General features: G+C 46.3%; 1 protein-coding gene across 1 annotated transcript; it reads left to right on the forward strand.

Annotated features, from left to right (window-relative positions):
* The first annotated feature begins 222 nt into the window (after nucleotides 1–222).
* On the forward strand, nucleotides 223–1,744 carry LOC119367258 (NAC domain-containing protein 92-like). Its single transcript, XM_037632826.1, has 3 exons — nucleotides 223–513; nucleotides 598–884; nucleotides 1,055–1,744. The coding sequence occupies exons 1-3, from the start codon at nucleotides 318–320 to the stop codon at nucleotides 1,625–1,627; spliced, it is 1,056 nt and encodes a 351-aa protein (XP_037488723.1). The 5' UTR covers nucleotides 223–317; the 3' UTR covers nucleotides 1,628–1,744.
* Nucleotides 1,745–20,569: the final 18,825 nt, after the last annotated feature.

Raw genomic sequence — 20,569 nt, forward strand, 5'->3', positions numbered from 1 at the left:
TTATTTATTTTTCGGGATATGTAGCAACCTATTAACACTTGAGGATTGCAGTTGTTATCCAGGATGTTCTCATGAGCGATTCATTCAGACATGCTTAGCCGCTTGGTAGCAGCATTAATTTACTGCCTTGGAATTACTACTAAAGCAATTAATTAATAGCCATCTGACGCTATATAAGCCCACCCCGCCCGATCTTCCAAACCCCAAACCGTTCAGACGAAATCACCTCTAACATCTCGATCTACCTCTTCCTCCTCCTCAGCTGTCGTTCCATCAGGTTCTTCCACAGCGTAGCAAGGCAATCTAGTAGATCCTCCATGTCGGACGTGACGGCTGTGATGGATCTGGAGGTGGAGGAGCCGCAGCTGGCTCTTCCACCGGGGTTCCGGTTCCACCCCACCGACGAGGAGGTGGTCACCCACTACCTCACCCGCAAGGTCCTCCGCGAATCCTTCTCCTGCCAAGTGATCACCGACGTCGACCTCAACAAGAACGAGCCGTGGGAGCTCCCGGGTGAGTGCAGCACCACTCCTCGATAAGAGCGTTCTCTTACATGATTTGCAGCGCGCTCATGGCCGGCATCTTCGTTTTTTGCAGGCCTCGCGAAGATGGGCGAGAAGGAGTGGTTCTTCTTCGTGCACAAGGGTCGGAAGTACCCGACGGGGACGCGCACCAACCGGGCGACGAAGAAGGGGTACTGGAAGGCGACGGGGAAGGACAAGGAGATCTTCCGCGGCAAGGGCCGGGACGCCGTCCTCGTCGGCATGAAGAAGACGCTCGTCTTCTACACCGGCCGCGCCCCCAGCGGCGGGAAGACGCCGTGGGTGATGCACGAGTACCGCCTCGAGGGCGAGCTGCCCCATCGCCTTCCCCGCACCGCCAAGGTACGGCAAGATTCGATTATCCCCGTCGCCCTGTCGATCGGTCGAGCCGCCGGAGCATCCGGAGATGCTGCTGGACTGGACCACGCGCTCACATGTGGCGCTCGCGATTTGTTTCTTGTTTCTTATTCTTCTCGTGTTGCTTTCTCAACCTGCCTGTTGCGTGCGTGCAGGACGATTGGGCTGTTTGCCGGGTGTTCAACAAAGACTTGGCGGCGAGGAATGCGCCCCAGATGGCGCCGGCGGCCGACGGTGGCATGGAGGACCCGCTCGCCTTCCTCGATGACTTGCTCATCGACACCGACCTGTTCGACGACGCGGACCTGCCGATGCTCATGGACTCTCCGTCTGGCGCTGACGACTTCGCCGGCGCTTCGAGCTCCACCTGCAGCGCGGCCCTGCCGCTTGAGCCGGACGCGGAGCTACCGGTGCTGCATCCGCAGCAGCAGCAGAGCCCCAACTACTTCTTCATGCCGGCGACGGCCAACGGCAATCTTGGCGGCGCCGAGTACTCACCCTACCAGGCTATGGGGGACCAGCAGGCCGCGATCCGCAGGTACTGCAAGCCGAAGGCGGAGGTAGCGTCTTCGTCGGCGCTGCTGAGCCCTTCGCTGGGCTTGGACACGGCGGCGCTTGCCGGCGCGGAGACCTCCTTCCTGATGCCGTCATCGCGGTCGTACCTCGATCTGGAGGAGCTGTTCCGGGGCGAGCCTCTCATGGACTACTCCAACATGTGGAAGATCTGATGTGGAAGATCTGGAGCGTCTCAGTTTGCTGGTAGCTATAGATGGGTATTTGGTTGATGCTAGCTCTTCGACTGATTAGTTGCTTCATTAACTTTCGATTAAGGATTGAGTTAATTAGGCGGTGGTGATTCGAGGAGGATCGTCGTGTGTTTGTTGTTGCGTCCAAGGCATAATGCTGGCCTGTGACGGAGGGAGTGCTGATTAATCTTGGGTCTCGATAACTGCCACACGTGTGGTGTATCAGGTACTTGTGCCACACGCCTCGTATGGCATGGACAGCAACCAGCCCACACACCTACGTGTGAGCAAAACAACTAATGCCCACACACATCTTTTTTTCCCTCCTGAACCCTCTCACACACGTGCGTGTGGGCGAAGTTGATAACGCCCACATTTCCGTATGTCAGGCCTCGTACCCTTCTGGTCCCGCACGCAACGCGTGACGCCCACCGCGCGCCCGCAGTTGCCATGGTCCAGACCCTCGTCCATCTTCGTTTATCTGCAGTTGCCATGTCGCTGAACTACGGTTGCCATGTCGGACAACTGCAGTTGCCATGGTTGCTCAACTGCAGTTGCCATGTATGGTCTGATCTAATGTAGTTGCCATGATTTCATAACTTTAGGAGTTGCCACATACTAACACTAGGCAGTTGAGAGAGTTGCCATGTGCTCACAAGCATGCTAGGGCAGTTGCCATGTAAAAAGGAAGAGTTGCCATCTGTTTACGTGCACGTTAGGGCAGTTGCCATGTACGTGCACGTTGGGGCAGTTGCCATGTACCATGCAAAAACATCCTGGCAACTCGGTAAAAGACAGTTGCCATCTGCTTACGTGCACACTAGGCAGTTGCCGTGTACCCTGCAAAAAACACATGGCAACTCGGATAAAAAAAGAGAGTTGCCACCTGCTTATAAAGCACACTAGAGGCAGTTGCCATGTGCGCTGCAAAAACACATGGCAACTAGCAGCTTACGTGTGGGAGAGGGGACGGGCGTGTGGGCGAGATGGCAAATGCCCACACACCAGCCCTTGTGCGTGACTGAAAACTGGTGTGTGGGTGAACTGCTAAACGCTCACACACTGGCCCCTCCGTGTGGTAAAACAGATGTGTGGGCGAACTATGTCACACACCACACACACGCCTTGTCCTACGTGGCACAGAAAATCAGTCAGATTGTGTCAAGATTCGTGCATATAGTACTGGACGATGATGGATGTCTGTGGTCGAGATGGTCAACGCCCACACGTGTGGGCGTTAACATTTCCGTTAATCTTAGGGTATGATATCAAACTACTAGGAGGTATCTGTAGTTTGTACATAGTTACCTGATTGCTATCATACAGTTTAGCGAGTAGGGGGATGAACCCTATCGAGTTGGTTGATAAATTTGATTGTGTGATGATCAATCTAAATAATTCCCGTTGTAAATGTTCTATTTATTCGATTGTTAATCGTACATGCCATAGTTGATCCGCGTGCGGCTCGGGAGGGCTCAGCCGCCGTCACCACCGCCTAGCAACCCTTGAGCGCCCTTCTCCCCCTTCGCCGCTGCCGATGGTCGGCGCCGGGCAAAGCCCGTGCGTGCGACGGCGATGGCGGAGGGTCTCTCCTCCCTCTCCCGGATCCACGGCGGCGCGGGCATCCTGATTCGTGGGGTGCGGCCCTCCCGAAGGCGTGGCGGATCCCAGAGGCGGCGGTCTCGCGGTGGTGCACGGGCGCCCAGATCCATTGGTGTGGGACTCCCGGCAGCGTGTGGGGTCCCGGCGGCGGTGGGATCGGTCGACGGCGGGCTTCGGCGATGGCGTCGGATGCGCGGTGCCGAATCTCGTCGCTCGTGACGGATCTCGCCACTCCGTCCATCTTGGAGGAACCTAGACCTGGGGCGGCGGCCTCGTTAGGCATGGCGACGGCGTCCTCGGCTGGCGACGTTCGCGGGGGTTGGATGGACGGCATCTTGACCGCGTGGGCGGTGCGTTGCCGGTGGATCTCCTTCGTGCTGCAGGCCTTCTCCCGCTGCACTTGGTGGCTTACGATCGTGGTCGTCAGCCCCTGTGCATTCGCGGGTGCTGGTAGAGGTGACATCGGACCGGAGGACACTCTAGATGATTCATTCATCCCGACGGTGGCGACGACCAGGGTCGCTGTTATCCTACTTGCAGGCGCCGTTGAGGTCCCTGCCGTAAACCCTGACCCCATACCCGAGTGAAAACCCAAAATCTCCTTAGATTGGGCGGTGGCGGCACTGCGTGTGTCGTACCCTTCTTGGAGGCGTCGCCCAGGGCGTTCGGGTGCTTGGTTAGAGGAACTGCAGGCGGAGGGATGGGACCAGTGGCAGCAGGTGGTGTTCGCGATGGAGGAGCGGCATGGCATCTGGCACGTCAACATCGGCGGGTCTCAGCGACATGGAACATCGGGGTTTCGCCAGTGGGCCTGTGATGATGGATGAGCACAGGATGGTGGTGTTGTCTGGTGTCGTGGTGATGTCGACGGCAACTAGACCGGGCAAGGTAGATGCAGCAGTACAACACTGCAGATGGATTGGTGGCAGGTGGCTACGGCGGCCTCATACCCGACAGGCGTCATGGTTGAGGAGTGCGCCAGACTGGTGGGTGCCCCATACCCGGCAGGCGTCCTGGTTGGGACTGATGAGGATACAAACTTGGGGTAGGGTCATAGGCCTAACCTATACGCCCTACCCAAGGTCACTACCCTGGAAGATAAAAGTACCAAGAGACAACAAGAGAGCCCTGGTTGTGCACGTCGAGTGCAATCCACTCAACGGCCACATCACTCGGAGGTCCTCCTCCCTACCGTCACTCGACCATATGGAGAGTCACTCGACCACACTGAAGACCAGGAGTCACTCAACGCTGTAACGGTCAGGGATTCACTCCATAGTCTTTAAGATCATTAATAGCACTTAAGGCAGACATTACTAGTAACGCCCATACTTTATGTATATTAAGTCCCTTATAATGGAGGACTGTGAGGGTCCTGGCGCACTCTATATAAGCCACCCTCCTTCTCTGGCACAAGGGTTCGCATTCCCTGTAATATCACACACATAATCCAATCGACCGCCCCAGGGTACCGAGACGTAGGGCTCTTACTTCCACCGTGAAGGGCCTGAACTCATAAACCTCTTGTGTACACCTTCACCATAGCTGAGATCTTGCCTCTCCATACCTACCCCCCTTTCTACAGTCAGTCTTAGGACCACGACAGTTGGCGCCCACCGTGGGGCAGGTATCTTAGCGACTTGCTGGTGAAGTTGCAAGTTTTTCCGATCATCATCGTCATGGTTTCCGGCGGCGGATTGGCTGAGGGCCGCGAGATCCGTCTCGGCGCGCTCGTGTTCGTCGCCGACAATTCCGCGTGGCTTCAAGAAGCTCCCCTGGACGTTGAGGTGCTCCCCGTTCGAGGGGCAACGCACTTCCGAGCATGCGTTCGCGGCGTTCTCCTTTGGCAGCCGTCAACTCAGTATCAGTCGACCCAGATGGTGTTTTCACTCCCCGTCATTCGTCACCGCAAGCGATCCGGTCGATCGCGGCTTCAGCGGTGGATGAAGCACGTTATGGCTCGACGTTCGACCATCCATCAAGTTGTGGCAATCGAGCCCGACAAAACTCTTCACGGCCTGTTCGACCTGTCGACTGGCTCCGCAGAGACCGTATCCGAGTGCGATAGCAGCGACCCTGCGGCTGAAGTCTTGATGGTCGACAGACCTCACAGCCTGCCCGGTTTCCGCCGTGAAGGCGGCGGAGATGGAGGCGGCGATCCATCGCGCGGCCACGAGGAATACCGACCCGAACCCCTCTCTTCGCAGCAGAGGGAAGAACTTCGTTGCCACAACATGGACGCACTCCACACGCCCATCATTGGAGAAACCCCCGAGGCTCGGGCCTTGGAGGAGGTGCGCCTAGTTAACTTGGCTGAGCGCACTCGACTGGATAACCTTCAGCGTGCTCTCGACGAGCGCGCTCAGGAGCGGATCCACGAGTCCAGTCGACGATAGCTTTTTCCGCCTCCACCTAAGGTATACCGCACTCCAATTCAGAATCTCATAGCTGCGACCCAAATAGCAGAGTCGATCCAACCTTCCTAGTCGGAAGCTAGCAGAGGGTTGATGCAGATCCGGGCCGTGCTCCGGGCAGCGGGAGAGCAAAATACAGCAGTATCTCAGTTGCGGAATAGGATTCGCAGCAGATCCGTTGCAGCGGACACGATTCAATCGGGTCACAGCCCAAGATCGCCTCCATGATGTGAAGGCTGTGGGCAATATGATCATCCACTCTACCGTGACAATCGTCGTCGAGGACCCACGCCTCCTCCGAGGAGTGCATCGTATGTGCCTAGGCGGAACGATGATAGGCGCCGTCAAAGTGGCGAGCGCAGAGCCTCAGTTGACCCAAGGGAACCGGGCTTCGACGCGAGGTCTATCGTCATTCAAGGCCTGGTCGACCGGAACAGAGCACACAGAGAAGACCCTGGCAGAGATCGTCCAAGTGGCAGCAGAGTGCATGTTTCCGGTCCCGAGTGTTTTAGCGGGGACATCAGGGCAGCGGTGATTCCTCCCAACTTTAGGTTGGCGTCCGGGGTCAGTAAGTTCACCGGCGAATCCAAGACTAAAACCTGGCTTGAAAATTACCGAGTGGCTGTGCAGATTGGAGGCTGAAATGATGAGATAGCGATGAAGCATCTCCCTCTTATGTTGGAATGGTCGGCCCGAGCGTGGTTGACTCAGTTGACTCCGGGTAGTATACACAATTGGGAGGAGCTATCTCGAGTGTTCGTAAGAACTTTTGAGGGAACGTGCAAGTGACCAGCAGGGTTTCCCGAGTTGCAGCATTGTGTGCAGAAGCCGAATGAGACTTTGAGGGAATTCATTCAGCGATGGACCACTTTGCATCACACCGTTGAGAATGTATCAGAGCATCAAGCAGTATGCGCTTTCAAGGAAGGCGTCAAATACCGAGAGTTGGTCTTGAAATTCGGTCAGACTGGGGATATGACTCTGACTCAGATGATGGAGATAGCAACTCGGTACGCTAACGGAGAAGAAGAGGATCGACTCCGTAGTGGGAAGAGTAAACCAGACGGCCAAGAAGCCAGTGGAGGTAACTCCAGTCGGAAACAGAAGCGTAAGGCCGGACCAGCGGCACCTGGAGAGATTACGACAGTGAATCAAGGAAAGTTTAAGGGAAAACCTAAGGGGCCCTGGCCCCCTAAGAAGGTAAAGGATCAAGAAGGAAATGATGTGCTGGATTTGCCATGTCACATCCATACGAAGAAGGATGAAGAAGGTAATCTGATTTACCCGAAACATACCACTCGGCAATGTCAACTCCTGATCCAGCAGTTTCGAGAGAAACAACCCAATGAGAAGGATAAAGAGTCGGACAAAGATGAGGATGAAGAGGAAGACGATGGTTATCCCAAAGTCAATTCAACTCTGATGATTTTCGCTGATGTTGAGAGCAAGAGTCGATTGAAGGTCATCAACAGAGAAGTGATTATGGCCGCTCCGGCAGCAATGACCACATACCTGAGATGGTCTCAGACAGCCATCACATTCGACCAATCTGACCATCCTCCTCATGTAGCCAGCCCTGGAAGGCAAGCACTGGTGGTCGACCCCGTGGTCGGGGGCACTCGATTGACCAACGTACTGATGGCCGGTGGCAGTGGTTTGAACATTCTTTACGCTGAAACCTTGAAGGGGATGGGCATTCCGATGTCCAAACTTAGCGAGAGCAACATGAGTTTTCATGGTGTTATCCCTGGAAAGAAAGCCGAATCACTCGGCCAGATCACCCTCGACGTGGTTTTCGGTGATTCCAAGCATTACCGTATGGAGAAGTTGACATTGGAAGTCGTGGATTTCCAGAGTGCCTATCATGCCATCCTGGGTAGGCCAGCCTACGCACGTTTTATGGCTCGACCATGTTATGTGTATCTCAAGCTGAAGATGCCTGGCCCCAAAGGTGTGATCACAGTTACTGGCAATCGGCAGAAGGTAGAGGAATGTTTCCAGAAAGGTTCCAAAATTGCCGATGCACAAATGGCAGCGGTTGAATTGCAGGAGTATCAGAAGAGTGCAGATCCGAGTGATTTGCTCCGAGCCAAGAAGCCTGCTACACTCTGCATTTCAGTCGACTGGTGAAATGAAGCCGATTCATATTCACCCGACCGATCCCAATGTTGCGCCGACTCATATATCAACAACACTCGACAACAAATAGGAAGAAGCGCTCATCCAGTTCCTCTATGAGAACTGGGAAATCTTCGCATGGAAACCCACTGACATGCCAGCTGTACCCAGGGGACTGGCTGAGCACCGTTTGCGTGTCTGATACGTCCATTTTGCATCATGCTTTTATGTCAATATTTATTGCATTATGGGTTGTTATTACAGATTATATCTCATTACTTATGGCTATTATCTCTTATTTTACAAGGTTTACCATGAAGAGGGGGAATGCCGGCAGCTGGAATTCTGGCTGGAAAAGGAGCAAACGTTGCAAACCTATTCTGCACAGCTCCAAAAGATCTAAAACTCCACGAAACAACCTTTTGGAATTAATAAGAATTTCCGAGCAAAAGAAATACACCAGGGGGCCCACACCCTGTCCAGGAGACAGGGGGGCGCGCCCCCTATCTCCTGGGCCCCCTGGTGGGCCTCCGGTGTCCATCTTCTGCTATATCATCGCTTTTACCCTGGAAAAAATCGTGGGCAAGCTTATGGGACGAAACTCCGCCGCCACGAGGCGGAACCTTGGCAGAATCAATCTAGGGCTCTGGCGGAGCTGTTCTGCCGGGGACACTTCCCTCCGGGAGGGGGAAATCATCACCAACGTCATCACCAACGATCCTCTCATCGGAGAGGGTTAATCTCCATCAACATCTTCGCCAGCACCATCTCCTCTCAAAACCCTACTTCATCTCTTGTATCCAATTTTGTATCAAAACCACAAATTGGTACCTGTGGGTTGCTAGTAGTGTTGATTACTCCTTGTAGTTGATGCTAATTGGTTTACTTGGTGGAAGATCATATGTTCAGATCCTATATGCATATTATTACTCCTCTGATTATGAACATGAATATGCTTTGTGAGTAGTTATGTTTGTTCCTGAGGACATGGGTGAAGTCTTGCTATTGGTAGTCATGTGAATTTGGTATTCGTTCTATATTTTGATGAGATGTATGTTGTCTTTTCCTCTAGTGGTGTTATGTGAACATCGACTACATGACACTTCACCATTATTTGGGCCTAGAGGAAGGCATGGGGAAGTAATAAGTAGATGATGGGTTGCTAGAGTGACAGAAGCTTAAACCCTAGTTTATGCGTTGCTTCGTTAGGGGCTGATATGGATCCATATGTTTAATGATGCAGTTAGGTTTACCTGAATACTTCTTTTGTAGTTGCGGACGCTTGCAATAGGGGTTAATCATAAGTGGGATGCTTTTCCAAGTAAGGGCAGTACCCAAGTACCGTTCCACCCACATATTAAATTAATCAAAGTACCGAACGCGAATCATATGAACGTGATGAAAACTAGCTTGACGATAATTCCCATGTGTCCTCGGGAGCTCCTTTCTCATTATAAGAAATTGTCCAGGCTTATCCTTTGCTACATAAGGGATTGGGCCACCTTGCTGCACCTTACTTATTTTATTTACTTATTACTCGTTACTATTTATCTTATCACAAAACTATCTATCACCTACAATTTCAGTGCTTGCAGAGAAAACCTTACTGAAAACCGCTTATCATTTCCTTCTAATCCTTGTTGGGTTTGACACTCTTACTTATCGAAAGGACTATAATTGATCGCCTACACTTGTGGGTCATCAAGACTCTTTTCTAGCGCCATTGCCGTGGAGTGTAGCGCTTTTGGTGAGTGGAGCTTGGTAAGGAAACATTTATATAGTCTGCTGAAATTTTCTGTTACTTGTCATTATGGAAACTAATCCTTTGAGGGGCTTGTTTGGGGTATCTTCACCCCAACCAGAAGAGCAAAGAGTTGCTCCTCAACCTACTGAATGTTATGAAAATATTTATTTTGAGATTCCTTCGGGTATGATAGAGAAACTGCTAGCTAATCCATTTGCAGGAGACGGAACATTGCATCCCGATTTACACCTTATCTTTGTGGATGAAGTTTGTGGATTATTTAACTTGCATGTATTCCCGATGATGTTCTCAAAAGGAAGGTCTTCCCTTTATCTTTGAAGGGAGATGGCTTGACATGGTATAGGCTATGTGATGATACGAGATCTTGGAATTATAAGCGATTGAAGTTGGAATTTCACCAGAAGTTCTATCATATGCATCTTGTTCATTGTGATCGTAATTACATATATAATTTCTGGCCTCGCGAAGGAGAAAGCATCGCTCAGGCTTGGGGGAGGCTTAAGTCAATGTTATATTCATGCCCCAATCATGAGATCTCTCGGGAAATGATTATTCAGAACTTTTATGCTCGGCTTTCTCTTGATAATCGCAACCTGCTCGATACTTCTTGTGCTAGTTCTTATATGATGAAGACTATTGATTTCAAATGAGATTTATTGGAAAGAATTAAACGCAACTCTGAAGATTGGGGTTCTGACGATGGTAAGGAGTTAGGCATGACACCTAAGTTTGATTGTGTTAAATATTTTATGGATACCAATGCTTTTCGTGGATTTAGCGCTAAGTATGGACTTGACTCTGAGATAGTAGCTACTTTCTGTGAATCTTTTGCTACTGACGTTGATCTTCCTAAAGAGAAGTGGTTTAAATATAATCCTCATGTTGAAGTGAAAGTAGTTGCACCTATTACAGTTGAAGAAAAGACTATTACCTATAGTGATCCTATTGTTCCTACTGCTTATGTTGAAAAACCTCCTTTTCCTGTTAGGATAAAGGATCATGCTAAAGCTTTGACTGTTGTTTGTAAGAGTAATACTAGGACTTATACACCTCCTAAGCAAATTAATGTTGAACTAGTATTGCTTGGTTAAAGATCTCTTGGATGAGGATTTAGACGGGCATGTTATTTATTACTGTGGTGAGACTGCTAATATTGCTAGGCCAGATACTAAGACATGTAGACTGATAACCCACAAGTGTAGGGGATCGCAACAGTTTTTTATAAGTAAGAGTGTCAAACCCAACGAGGAGCTAAAGGTAGAATAAATATTCCCTCAAGTTCTATCGACCACCGATACAACTCTACGCATGCTTCGCGTTCACTTTACCTAGAACAAGTATGAAACTAGAAGTACTTTGTAGGTGTGAAAGGATAGGTTTGCAAGATAATAAAGAGCACGTAAACAAAAGCTAGGGGATGTTTAGATAAAGATGCAAAAAAGTAAATAAAGCGAGTGTGGAAAAGTGGTGGTAGGAGTTGTGAAATTGTCCCTAGGCAATTGACTATGTTACTAGACCGGTAATCACTATTGCAATTCTATTTGAGGGAGAGGCATAAACTAACATACTTTCTCTACTTTGATCATATGCACTTACGATTGGAACTCTAGTAAGCATCCGCAACTACTAAAGATTCATTAAGGTAAAACCCAACCATAGCATTAAAGTATCAAGTCCCCTTTATCCCATACGCAACAATCTACTTACTCGGGTTTGTGTTTCAGTCACTCACATAACCCACTATAAGCGAGTCATGAACGCATTGCAACACCCTACAGCAGGAATCCCTCATGCTTGCGCGATACGGAGGGCACCATAGGACAGCATCAATAATAAAACATGCAACTCAAACCAATCATAGCAATTCATCAGTCACCGATAGGACAATAGAAATCTACTCAGACATCATAGGATGGCAACCACATCATTGGAAAATAATATGAAGCATAAAGCACCATGTTTAAGTAGAGTGTACAGCGGGATGCGGGAGAGTGGACAGCTGGATATAGAAGGGGGAAGGTGATGGAGATGTTGGTGAAGATGACGGCGGTGTTGGTGAAGATCGCGGTGATGATGATGGCCCCCAGCAGCGCTCCGGCGCCACCGGAAGCAAGGGGGAGAGAGGCCCCCTTCTTCTTCTTCTTCCTTGACCTCCTCCCTAGATGGGAGAAGGGTTTCCCCTCTGGTCCTTGGCTCCCATGGCTTGGGAGGGGCGAGATCCCCTCCGAGATTGGATCTATCTATCTATTTCTGTGTTCCCTGTTTCTGCCCCTTCACCGTTTCCTTTATATCTGGAGATCCGTAACTCCGATTGGGGTGAATCTTTTGCCTAGATTTTTCTTTTAAAATTAGCTTTCTTACGGCAAAAGAAGAGCGTAAACCGCCTTACGGGTGGCCCACGAGAGCCAGGGCACGCACAGGGGTAGGGGGCGCGCCCCCTGTCTCGTGGCCACCTCGGACACTGTTTCTCATTGATTCTTCCTCCGGAAAATCCCAAATATTCCAAAATAATTCTCCGTCCATTTTTATCCTGTTTGGATTCCATTTGATATTGGTTTTCTGCAAAACATAAAACATGCAACAGACAGGAACTGACACTAGGCACTGGATCAATATGTTAGTCCCAAAAATAATATAAAAAGTTGCCAAAAGTATATGAAAGTTGAAGAATATTGGCATGGAAAATTCAAAAATTATACATACGACGGAGACGTATCATAGACCTGTCGTAGGCATGCCTGTTATTTCTGTTAAAATAGGAGATCATTGTTATCACGACTTATGTGATATGGGTGCTAGTGCTAGTGCAATACCTTATTCCTTATATCAAGAAATTATGCATGACATTGCATCCATTGAGTTAGAAGACATTGATGTCACTATTAAGCTTGCTAATAGGGATACCATTAAACCCTTTGGGATTGTTGGAGATGTTGAAGTTTTGTGTGGGAAGGTTAAATACCCTGCTGATTTCCTTGTTCTTGGTGCCCCACAAGATGATTTTTGTCCATTATTTTTGGGAGACTCTTCTTGAATACAACTAGTGCTAAGATTAATTGTGAAAAGAATATTGTCACTGTTGGCATAGATGGTATGTCTCATGAGTTTAATTTCGCTAAGTTTAGTAGACAACCTCGTGATAGGGAACCACCTAGTAAGGATGAAATTATTGGTCTTGCTTCCATTGCTGTTCCTCCAACTGATCCATTAGAACAATACTTGCTAGACCATGAAAATGATATGTTTATGAAGGAAAGAGAGGAAATAGATGAAGTGTTCCTTAAACAGGAACCTATGCTGAAACATAACTTTCCCGTTGAAATTCTTGGGGATCCCCCTCCACCCAAGGGTGATCCCGTGTTTGAACTCAAACCTTTACCTGACAATCTTAACTATGCTTATCTTTATGAAAAAGAAATATATCCTATTATTATTTGTGCTAACCTTTCAGAGAAAGAAGAAGAAAGATTATTGAAAACTCTGAAGAAGCACCGAGCAGCTATTGGATATACTCTGGATGATCTTAAGGGCGTTAGTCCCACGTTATGTCAACACAAAATTACATTGCAGGACGATGCCAAACCAGTTAGATATCCTCAAAGATGATTAAATCCCAAGATGAAGGAAGTGGTAAGAAAGGAGATATTAAAGCTCCTTGAGGCAGGTATAATTTATCCCGTTGCTGATAGTGAATGGTAAGCCCTGTCCATTGTGTTCCTAAAAAGGGAGGTGTTACTGTTGTTCCCAATGATAAAGATGAATTGATCTCGCAAAGAATTATTATAGGTTATAGGATGGTAATTGATTTCCGTAAGTTAAATAAAGCTACTAAGAAAGATCATTACCCTTTATCTTTTATTGATCAAATGCTAGAAAGACTATCCAAACACACACATTTCTGCTTTCTAGATGGTTATTCTGGTTTCTCTCAGATACCTGTGTCAGCGAAGGATCAATCTAAAACTAGTTTTACTTGCCCTTTTGGTACTTTTGCTTATAGACGTATGCCTTTTGGTTTATGTAATGCACATGCTACCTTTCAAAGATGCATGATGGCTATATTCTCTGATTTTTGTGAAAAGATTTGTGAGGTATTCATGGATGATTTCTCAGTTTATGGATCCTCTTTTGATGATTTTTTGAGCAACCTTGATCGAGTTTTGCAGAGATGCGAAGACACTAGGCTCGTCCTGAATTGGGAAAAGTGTCACTTTATGGTTAATGAAGGCATTGTCTTGGGGCACAAGATCTCCGAGAGAGGTATTGAAGTTGATAAAGCCAAAGTTGATGCTATTGAAAAGATGCCATGTCCCAAGGACATAAAAGGTATACGAAGTTTCCTTGGTCATGCCGGTTTTTATAGAAGGTTCATTAAGGACTTTTCTAAAATCTCTAGGCATCTAACTAATTTATTGCAAAAAGACATTCCTTTTGTCTTTGATGATGATTGTGTAGAAGCATTTGAAACACTTAAGAAAGCTTTGATCACTGCACCTATTGTTCAGCCACCTGATTGGAATTTACCTTTTGAAATTATGTGTGATGCTAGTGATTTTGCTATAGGTGCTATTCTAGGGCAAAGAGTCGATAAGAAATTGAATGTTATCCAGTATGCTAGTAAGACTCTTGATACTGCCCAGAGAAATTATGCTACTACTGAAAAGAATTCTTAGCAGTTGTGTTTGCATGTGATAAGTTTAGACCTTATATTGTTGATTCCAAAGTTACTATTCACACTGATCATGCTGCTATTAAATATCTTATGGAAAAGAAAGATGCTAAGCCTAGACTCATTAGATGGGTTCTCTTGCTCCAAGAATTTGATTTGCATATTATTGATAGAAAGGGAGCTGAGAACCCCGTTGCAGATAACTTGTCTAGGTTAGAGAATGTTCTTGATGACCCACTGCCTATTAATGATAGCTTTCCTGATGAACAATTAGCGGTCATCAATGCTTCTCGTACTCCTCCTTGGTATGCTGATTATGCTAATTACATCGTTGCTAAATATATACCGCCTAGTTTCACATACCAGCAAAAGAAAAAGTTCTTTTATGATTTAAGACATTACTTCTGGGATGACCCACACCTTTATAAAGAAGGAGTAGATGGTGTTATTAGACGTTGTGTGCCTGAGCATGAACATGAACATATCCTAAGTGTCACTCTGAATCCTATGGAGGACACCACGCTAGAGATAGAACTACACAAAAGGTACTACAATCTGGTTTTTATTGGCCTACTCTCTTCAAAGATACTCGTAAGTTTGTCTTATCTTGTGATGAATGCCAAAGAGTAGGTAGGTAACATTAGTAGACGTCAGGAAATGCCTATGAATTACTCTCTTGTTATTGAACGTTTGATGTTTGGGGCTTTGATTATATGGGACCTTTTCCCGCCTCTAGTGGTTATACTCATATTTTAGTTGTTGTTGATTACGTTACTAAGTGGGTAGAAGCTATTCCAACTAGTAGTGTTGCTCATAACACTTCTATTAAAATGCTTAAAGAAGTTATTTTTTTGAGCTTTGGAGTCCCGAGATATCTTATGACTGATGGTGATTCACATTTTATTCATGGTGCTTTCCATAAGATGCTTGCTAAGTATGATGTCAATCATAGAATCGCATCTCCTTATCATCCGCAGTCTAGTGGTCAAGTGGAGTTGAGCAATAGAGAGCTCAAATTAATTTTGCAAAAGACTGTGAATAGATCTAGAAAGAATTGGTCCAAAAAACATGATGATGCATTATGGGTCTATAGAACTGCATACAAAAAACCTATGGGTATGTCTCCATACAAGATGGTTTATGGAAAAGCGTGTCATTTGCCTCTTGAACTTGAACATAAGGCATATTGGGATATTAAAGTGCTCAACTATGACTTCAAACTTGCCGGTGAGAAGAGGTTGTTTGATATTAGCCCCCTTGATGAATGGAGAACTCAAGCCTATGAGAATGCCAAGCTATTCAAAGAAAAAGTCAAACACTGGCATGGTAAGAGGATACAAAAGCGTGAGTTTAACGTAGGAGACTATGTGTTATTATTCAACTCTCGCTTAAGATTTTTTGCAGGAAAACTTCTCTCAAAATGGGAAGGTCCTTACGTTATCGAGGAGGTCTATCGTTCTGGTGCCATAAAAATCAACAACTTCGAAGGCACGAGTCCAAGGGTGGTAAACAATCAAAGAATTAAACATAATATTTCAGGTAATCCTATCAATGTTCAAGCTAATATTATTGAAACCGTAACCCCTGACGAAGACATAAGGGACACTTTCTAGAACGTTTCAGACTCCGAATAGATATAGGTATGTGGTACGGTAAGTAAACTGACTCCAAAACAACTCCAATGGCAATTTTTATCAGTTTTAGAATATTTAAGAATTTTAGGAAGGAAGAAGTAGTTCGAAAGGGACACGAGGCTCCCATGACAGTGGAGGGCGCACCCCCTGCCTCGTGGGCACCTCGTGTGCCTCCCGGACTCTGTTTTGTTGCACATTACGTATTTTGGTCGGTAAAAAATCATTATATATACTCCCGAAGGTTTTGACCACCGTATCATGCAAATATCCTCTGCTTTCATTTCGAGCTGTTTCTGTTTCAGATTTAGAGCATCATGACATCTCCAAGCGCTCCCAAGGACAAGTTTTTCGAGAGGGTTATCAACCCCTATCTCGCGGAGGTGCTGCAACACCCTCAAACCATTGAGATGCGTGAGGGGGTGCTGCACATCCGCGATGTGGAGGGACCAAGGCGTACCGGGAGCATGGAGACAAAGCTCGAAGCCGTGGAGTAGCAAGTTTTCAAGTGTCAAGGGATGGTGGAGCGTGGACTCAACGCCAACCAAATGATGATCACAAAGTTCACCAACAACCACAAGCTGGATGCCAAAGTCATTGGGGAGACCATCTTCAAGCTTCAAGAGAAAATCGAGCACCTCCAAGCCCAGATCTATGACCTGCAAAACCAGAACTGTGAGTATGAATATAGATTCAAGAGGATGTGTTTGGCTGCAGATTTAAGGATCCCGGAGACTCGATCGTGCTTCTATGATGGATAGCCTATGCCTTGGAAGATGGACGATAAGCCTACATCATCAACAACTCCTACTTCACCACCTCCGAGGACATAATCACATGGGTATGGGCACTCCCATTGGCAACTGCCAAGCTTGGGGGAGGTGCCCCGGTATCGTATCACCATCACACTCCTATCTTTACCGCTTTATTTTGTTCGATCCTTTTAGTAGTATCTTGATCTAGTAGATTGAAGTTTTGATATCAAGTAGTTTGAGTTTTGCATTGTGATCTCTTTTTGTAATCGAGTCCGCGAGCTATCTATAATAAAGATTAGTGTTGAGTCAAGGGCTTTCCTTTGTTGCTATGATCTTGAGAAAGTAGAAAGAATAAAAGAGTTCATATTGATCTTATGGATAGTGATAACTTCACATATAGAAAGTATGAGGCGTAAAAATTGTTGAGAGTTGATGAACGTAGTTTTGGTCATCGTTGCAATTAATAGGAAGTGATAAGGAAAGAGGGGTTCACATATAAATATATTATTTTGGACAACTTTCATAATTGGGAGCACTCATTAAGTATGACATGCTAAAAGAGTTGACGTTGGACAAGGGAGACAACGTAATGGTTTATGTTTTCTCACATCTCAGTTAAAATATATTGTTATTGACCTTCCAAACATGTTGAGCTTGCCTCTGCCCCTCATGCTAGCCAAATTCCTTGCACCAAGTAGAGATACTACTTGTGCTTCCAAATATCCTTAAACCCAGTTTTGCCATGAGAGTCCACCAGACCTACCTATGGATTTAGTAACATCCCTCAAGTAAGTTGTCATCGGTGCAAGCAAAAAAAATTGCTCTTTAAATATGCATAACTTATTAGTGTGGAGAAAATAAGCTTTGTACGATCTTGTTGTGGAAGTAATAAAAGCGACGGACTGCATAATAAAGGTCCACATACAAGGGGCAATATAAAGTGACGTTCTTTCGCATTAAGATTTTGTGTATCCAACCCTAAAAGCGCATGACAACCTCTGCTTCCGTCTGCGAAGGGCCTATCTTTTAGTTTATGTTTTTACTTTATGCTTGAGTCAAGGTGATCCTCACCTTTCCCTTTTTAATTTTATCCTTTGGCAAGCTCCTCATGTTTGAAAGATCATGAGATATATATATATATATATATATATATATATATATATATATATATATATATATCCAATTGGATGTAAGTTAGCATGGGCTATTATTGTTGACATCACCTAAAGGTGAATACGTTGGGAAGCAACATAATAAGCCCCTATCTTTCTCAGTGTCCGGCTGAAACTCCATAACCACAAGTATTGCGTGAGTGTTAGCAATTATAGAAGACTACAAGATAGTTGAGTATGTGAGCTTGCTGAAAAGCTCTATTATTGACTGTTTCTGGTGTTACGATAAATTGCAATTGCTTCAATGACTGAGATTATAGTTTGTTAGTTCCCAATGAAGTTTTTGAACCATACTTGACATTGTGAATTGATTGTTACTCGAACATAGAAATCATATGATATATTCTATATATGTTGCTGTTATCAGAATGATCATGATGCCCTCATGTCCTTATTTTATTTTTATCGACACCTCTATCTCTAAGCATGTGGACATATTTTTCGATTTCGGCCTCCGCTTGAGGACAAGCGAGGTCTAAGCTTGGGGGAGTTGATACGTCGATTTTGCATCATGCTTTTATGTCAATATTTATTGCATTATGGGCTGTTTTTACACATTATATCTCATTACTTATGGCTATTCTCTCTTATTTTACAAGGTTTACCATGAAGAGGGGGAATGCCAGCTGTTGGATTTCTAGCTAGAAAAGGAGCAAACATTGGAAACCTATTTTGCGCAGCTCCAAAAGTCTTGAAACTCCACGAAACAACTTTTTGGAATTAATAAGAATTTCTGAGCGAAAGAAATACACCAGGGGGCCCACACCCTGTCCAGGAGACAGCCCCCCCTATAGTGCGCGCCCCTATCTCCTGGGCCCCCTGGTGGGCCTCCGGTGTCCATCTTGTGCTATATCATCGCTTTTACCCTAGAAAAAATCGTGGGCAAGCTTACGTGACGAAACTTCGCCGCCACGAGGCGGAACCTTGGCGGAATCAATCTAGGGCTCTGGCGGAGCTGTTCTACCGGGGACACTTCCCTCTGGGAGGGGGAAATCATCACCAACGTCATCACCAACGATCCTCTCATCGGGAGAGGGTCAATCTCCATCAACATCTTCACCAGCACCATCTCCTCTCAAAACCCTAGTTCATCTCTTGTATCCAATCTTGTATCAAAACCACAAATTGGTACCTGTGGGTTGCTAGTAGTGTTGATTACTCCTTGTAGTTGATGCTAATTGGTTTTCTTGGTAGAAGATCATATGTTCAGATCCTTTATGCATATTATTACTCCTATGATTATGAACATGAATATGCTTTTTGAGTAGTTATGTTTGTTCCTGAGGACATGGGTGAAGTCTTGCTATTAGTAGTCATGTGAATTTGGTATTCGTTCGATATTTTGATGAGATGTATGTTGTCTTTTCCTCTAGTGGTGTTATGTGAACGTCGACTACATGACACTTCACCATTATTTGGGCCTAGAGGAAGGCATGGGGAAGTAATAAGTAGATGATGGGTTGCTAGAGTGACAAAAGCTTAAACCCTAGTTTATGTGTTGCTTCGTTAGGGGTTGATATGGATCCATATGTTTAATGTTGTGGTTAGGTTTACCTTAATACTTCTTTTGTAGTTGTGGATGCTTGCAATAGGGGTTAATCATAAGTGGGATGCTTGTCCAAGTAAGGGCAGTACCCAAGTACTGGTCCACCCACATATCAAATTATCAAAGTACCAAACACGAATCATATGAACGTGATGAAAACTAGCTTCACGATAATTTCCATGTGTCCTCGGGAGCTCCTTTCTCATTATTAGAAATTTTCTAGGCTTATCCTTTGCTAAATGAAGTATTGGGCCACCTTGCTGCACCTTACTTATTTTATTTACTTATTACTTGTTACTATTTATCTTATCACAAAGTTATCTATCACCTACAATTTCAGTGCTTGCAGAGAAAACCTTACTGAAAACCGCTTATCATTTCCTTCTGCTCCTCGTTGGGTTCGACACTCTTACTTATCAAAAGGACTACGATTGATCCCCTACACTTGTGGGTCATCAGTGTCGACCCCAAGGTAAAACCCGTCAAAGAGCACCTTCGGCGGTCCACCATGTAGAAGAGAAAAGCAATTGGCGAAGAAGTGGCTTGGCTGTTGGCAGCAGAGTTCATCCGTGAAATCTACCACTCCGAGTGGCTAGCCAATGTAGTCATGGTCCCCCAAAAGGATGATTCACTTCGTATGTGCATTGGTTTCAAGCATATCAATCGGGCCTGCCCGAAAGATCACTTCCCTCTCCCTCGCATCGATCAGATTGTCGACTCGACTGCAGGGTGTGAGCGCTTGTCTTTCTTAGATGCATATTCCGGGTATCATCAGATCCGACTGTATGGTCCCGATGAAATAAAAACAGCCTTCATCACCCCATTCGGGTGCTTTTTTTATGTCACTAAGCCATTTGGTCTTAAAAATGCTGGAGCCACATTCATGAGAATGATTTAGAAGTGCCTGCTCACTCAAATCAGTTGGAATGTGGAAGCATACATGGATGACATTGTGGTCAAGTCTCGCAAAGGTTCCGACCTATTGACTGGCCTCGCTGAAACCTTTGCCAATCTAAGAAGGTACGATATCAAGCTTAATCCGTCAAAGTGCACATTCAGAGTTCCAGGAGGAAAGTTACTCGGTTTTCTCGTTTCCAAATGAGGGATCGACGCCAATCCAGAAAAAGTTGATACCATTCTTCGAATGAAACGCCCCGCGCGAGTTCATGACGTCCAGAAGCTGACTGGTTGTTTGGCCGCCTTGAGTCGATTCATTTCTTGTCTCGGTGAAAAGGCCTTGCCTCTTTACCGA

This window comes from Triticum dicoccoides, chromosome 2B, assembly GCF_002162155.2.
Source record: "Triticum dicoccoides isolate Atlit2015 ecotype Zavitan chromosome 2B, WEW_v2.0, whole genome shotgun sequence".
NCBI lineage: Eukaryota > Viridiplantae > Streptophyta > Magnoliopsida > Poales > Poaceae > Triticum > Triticum dicoccoides.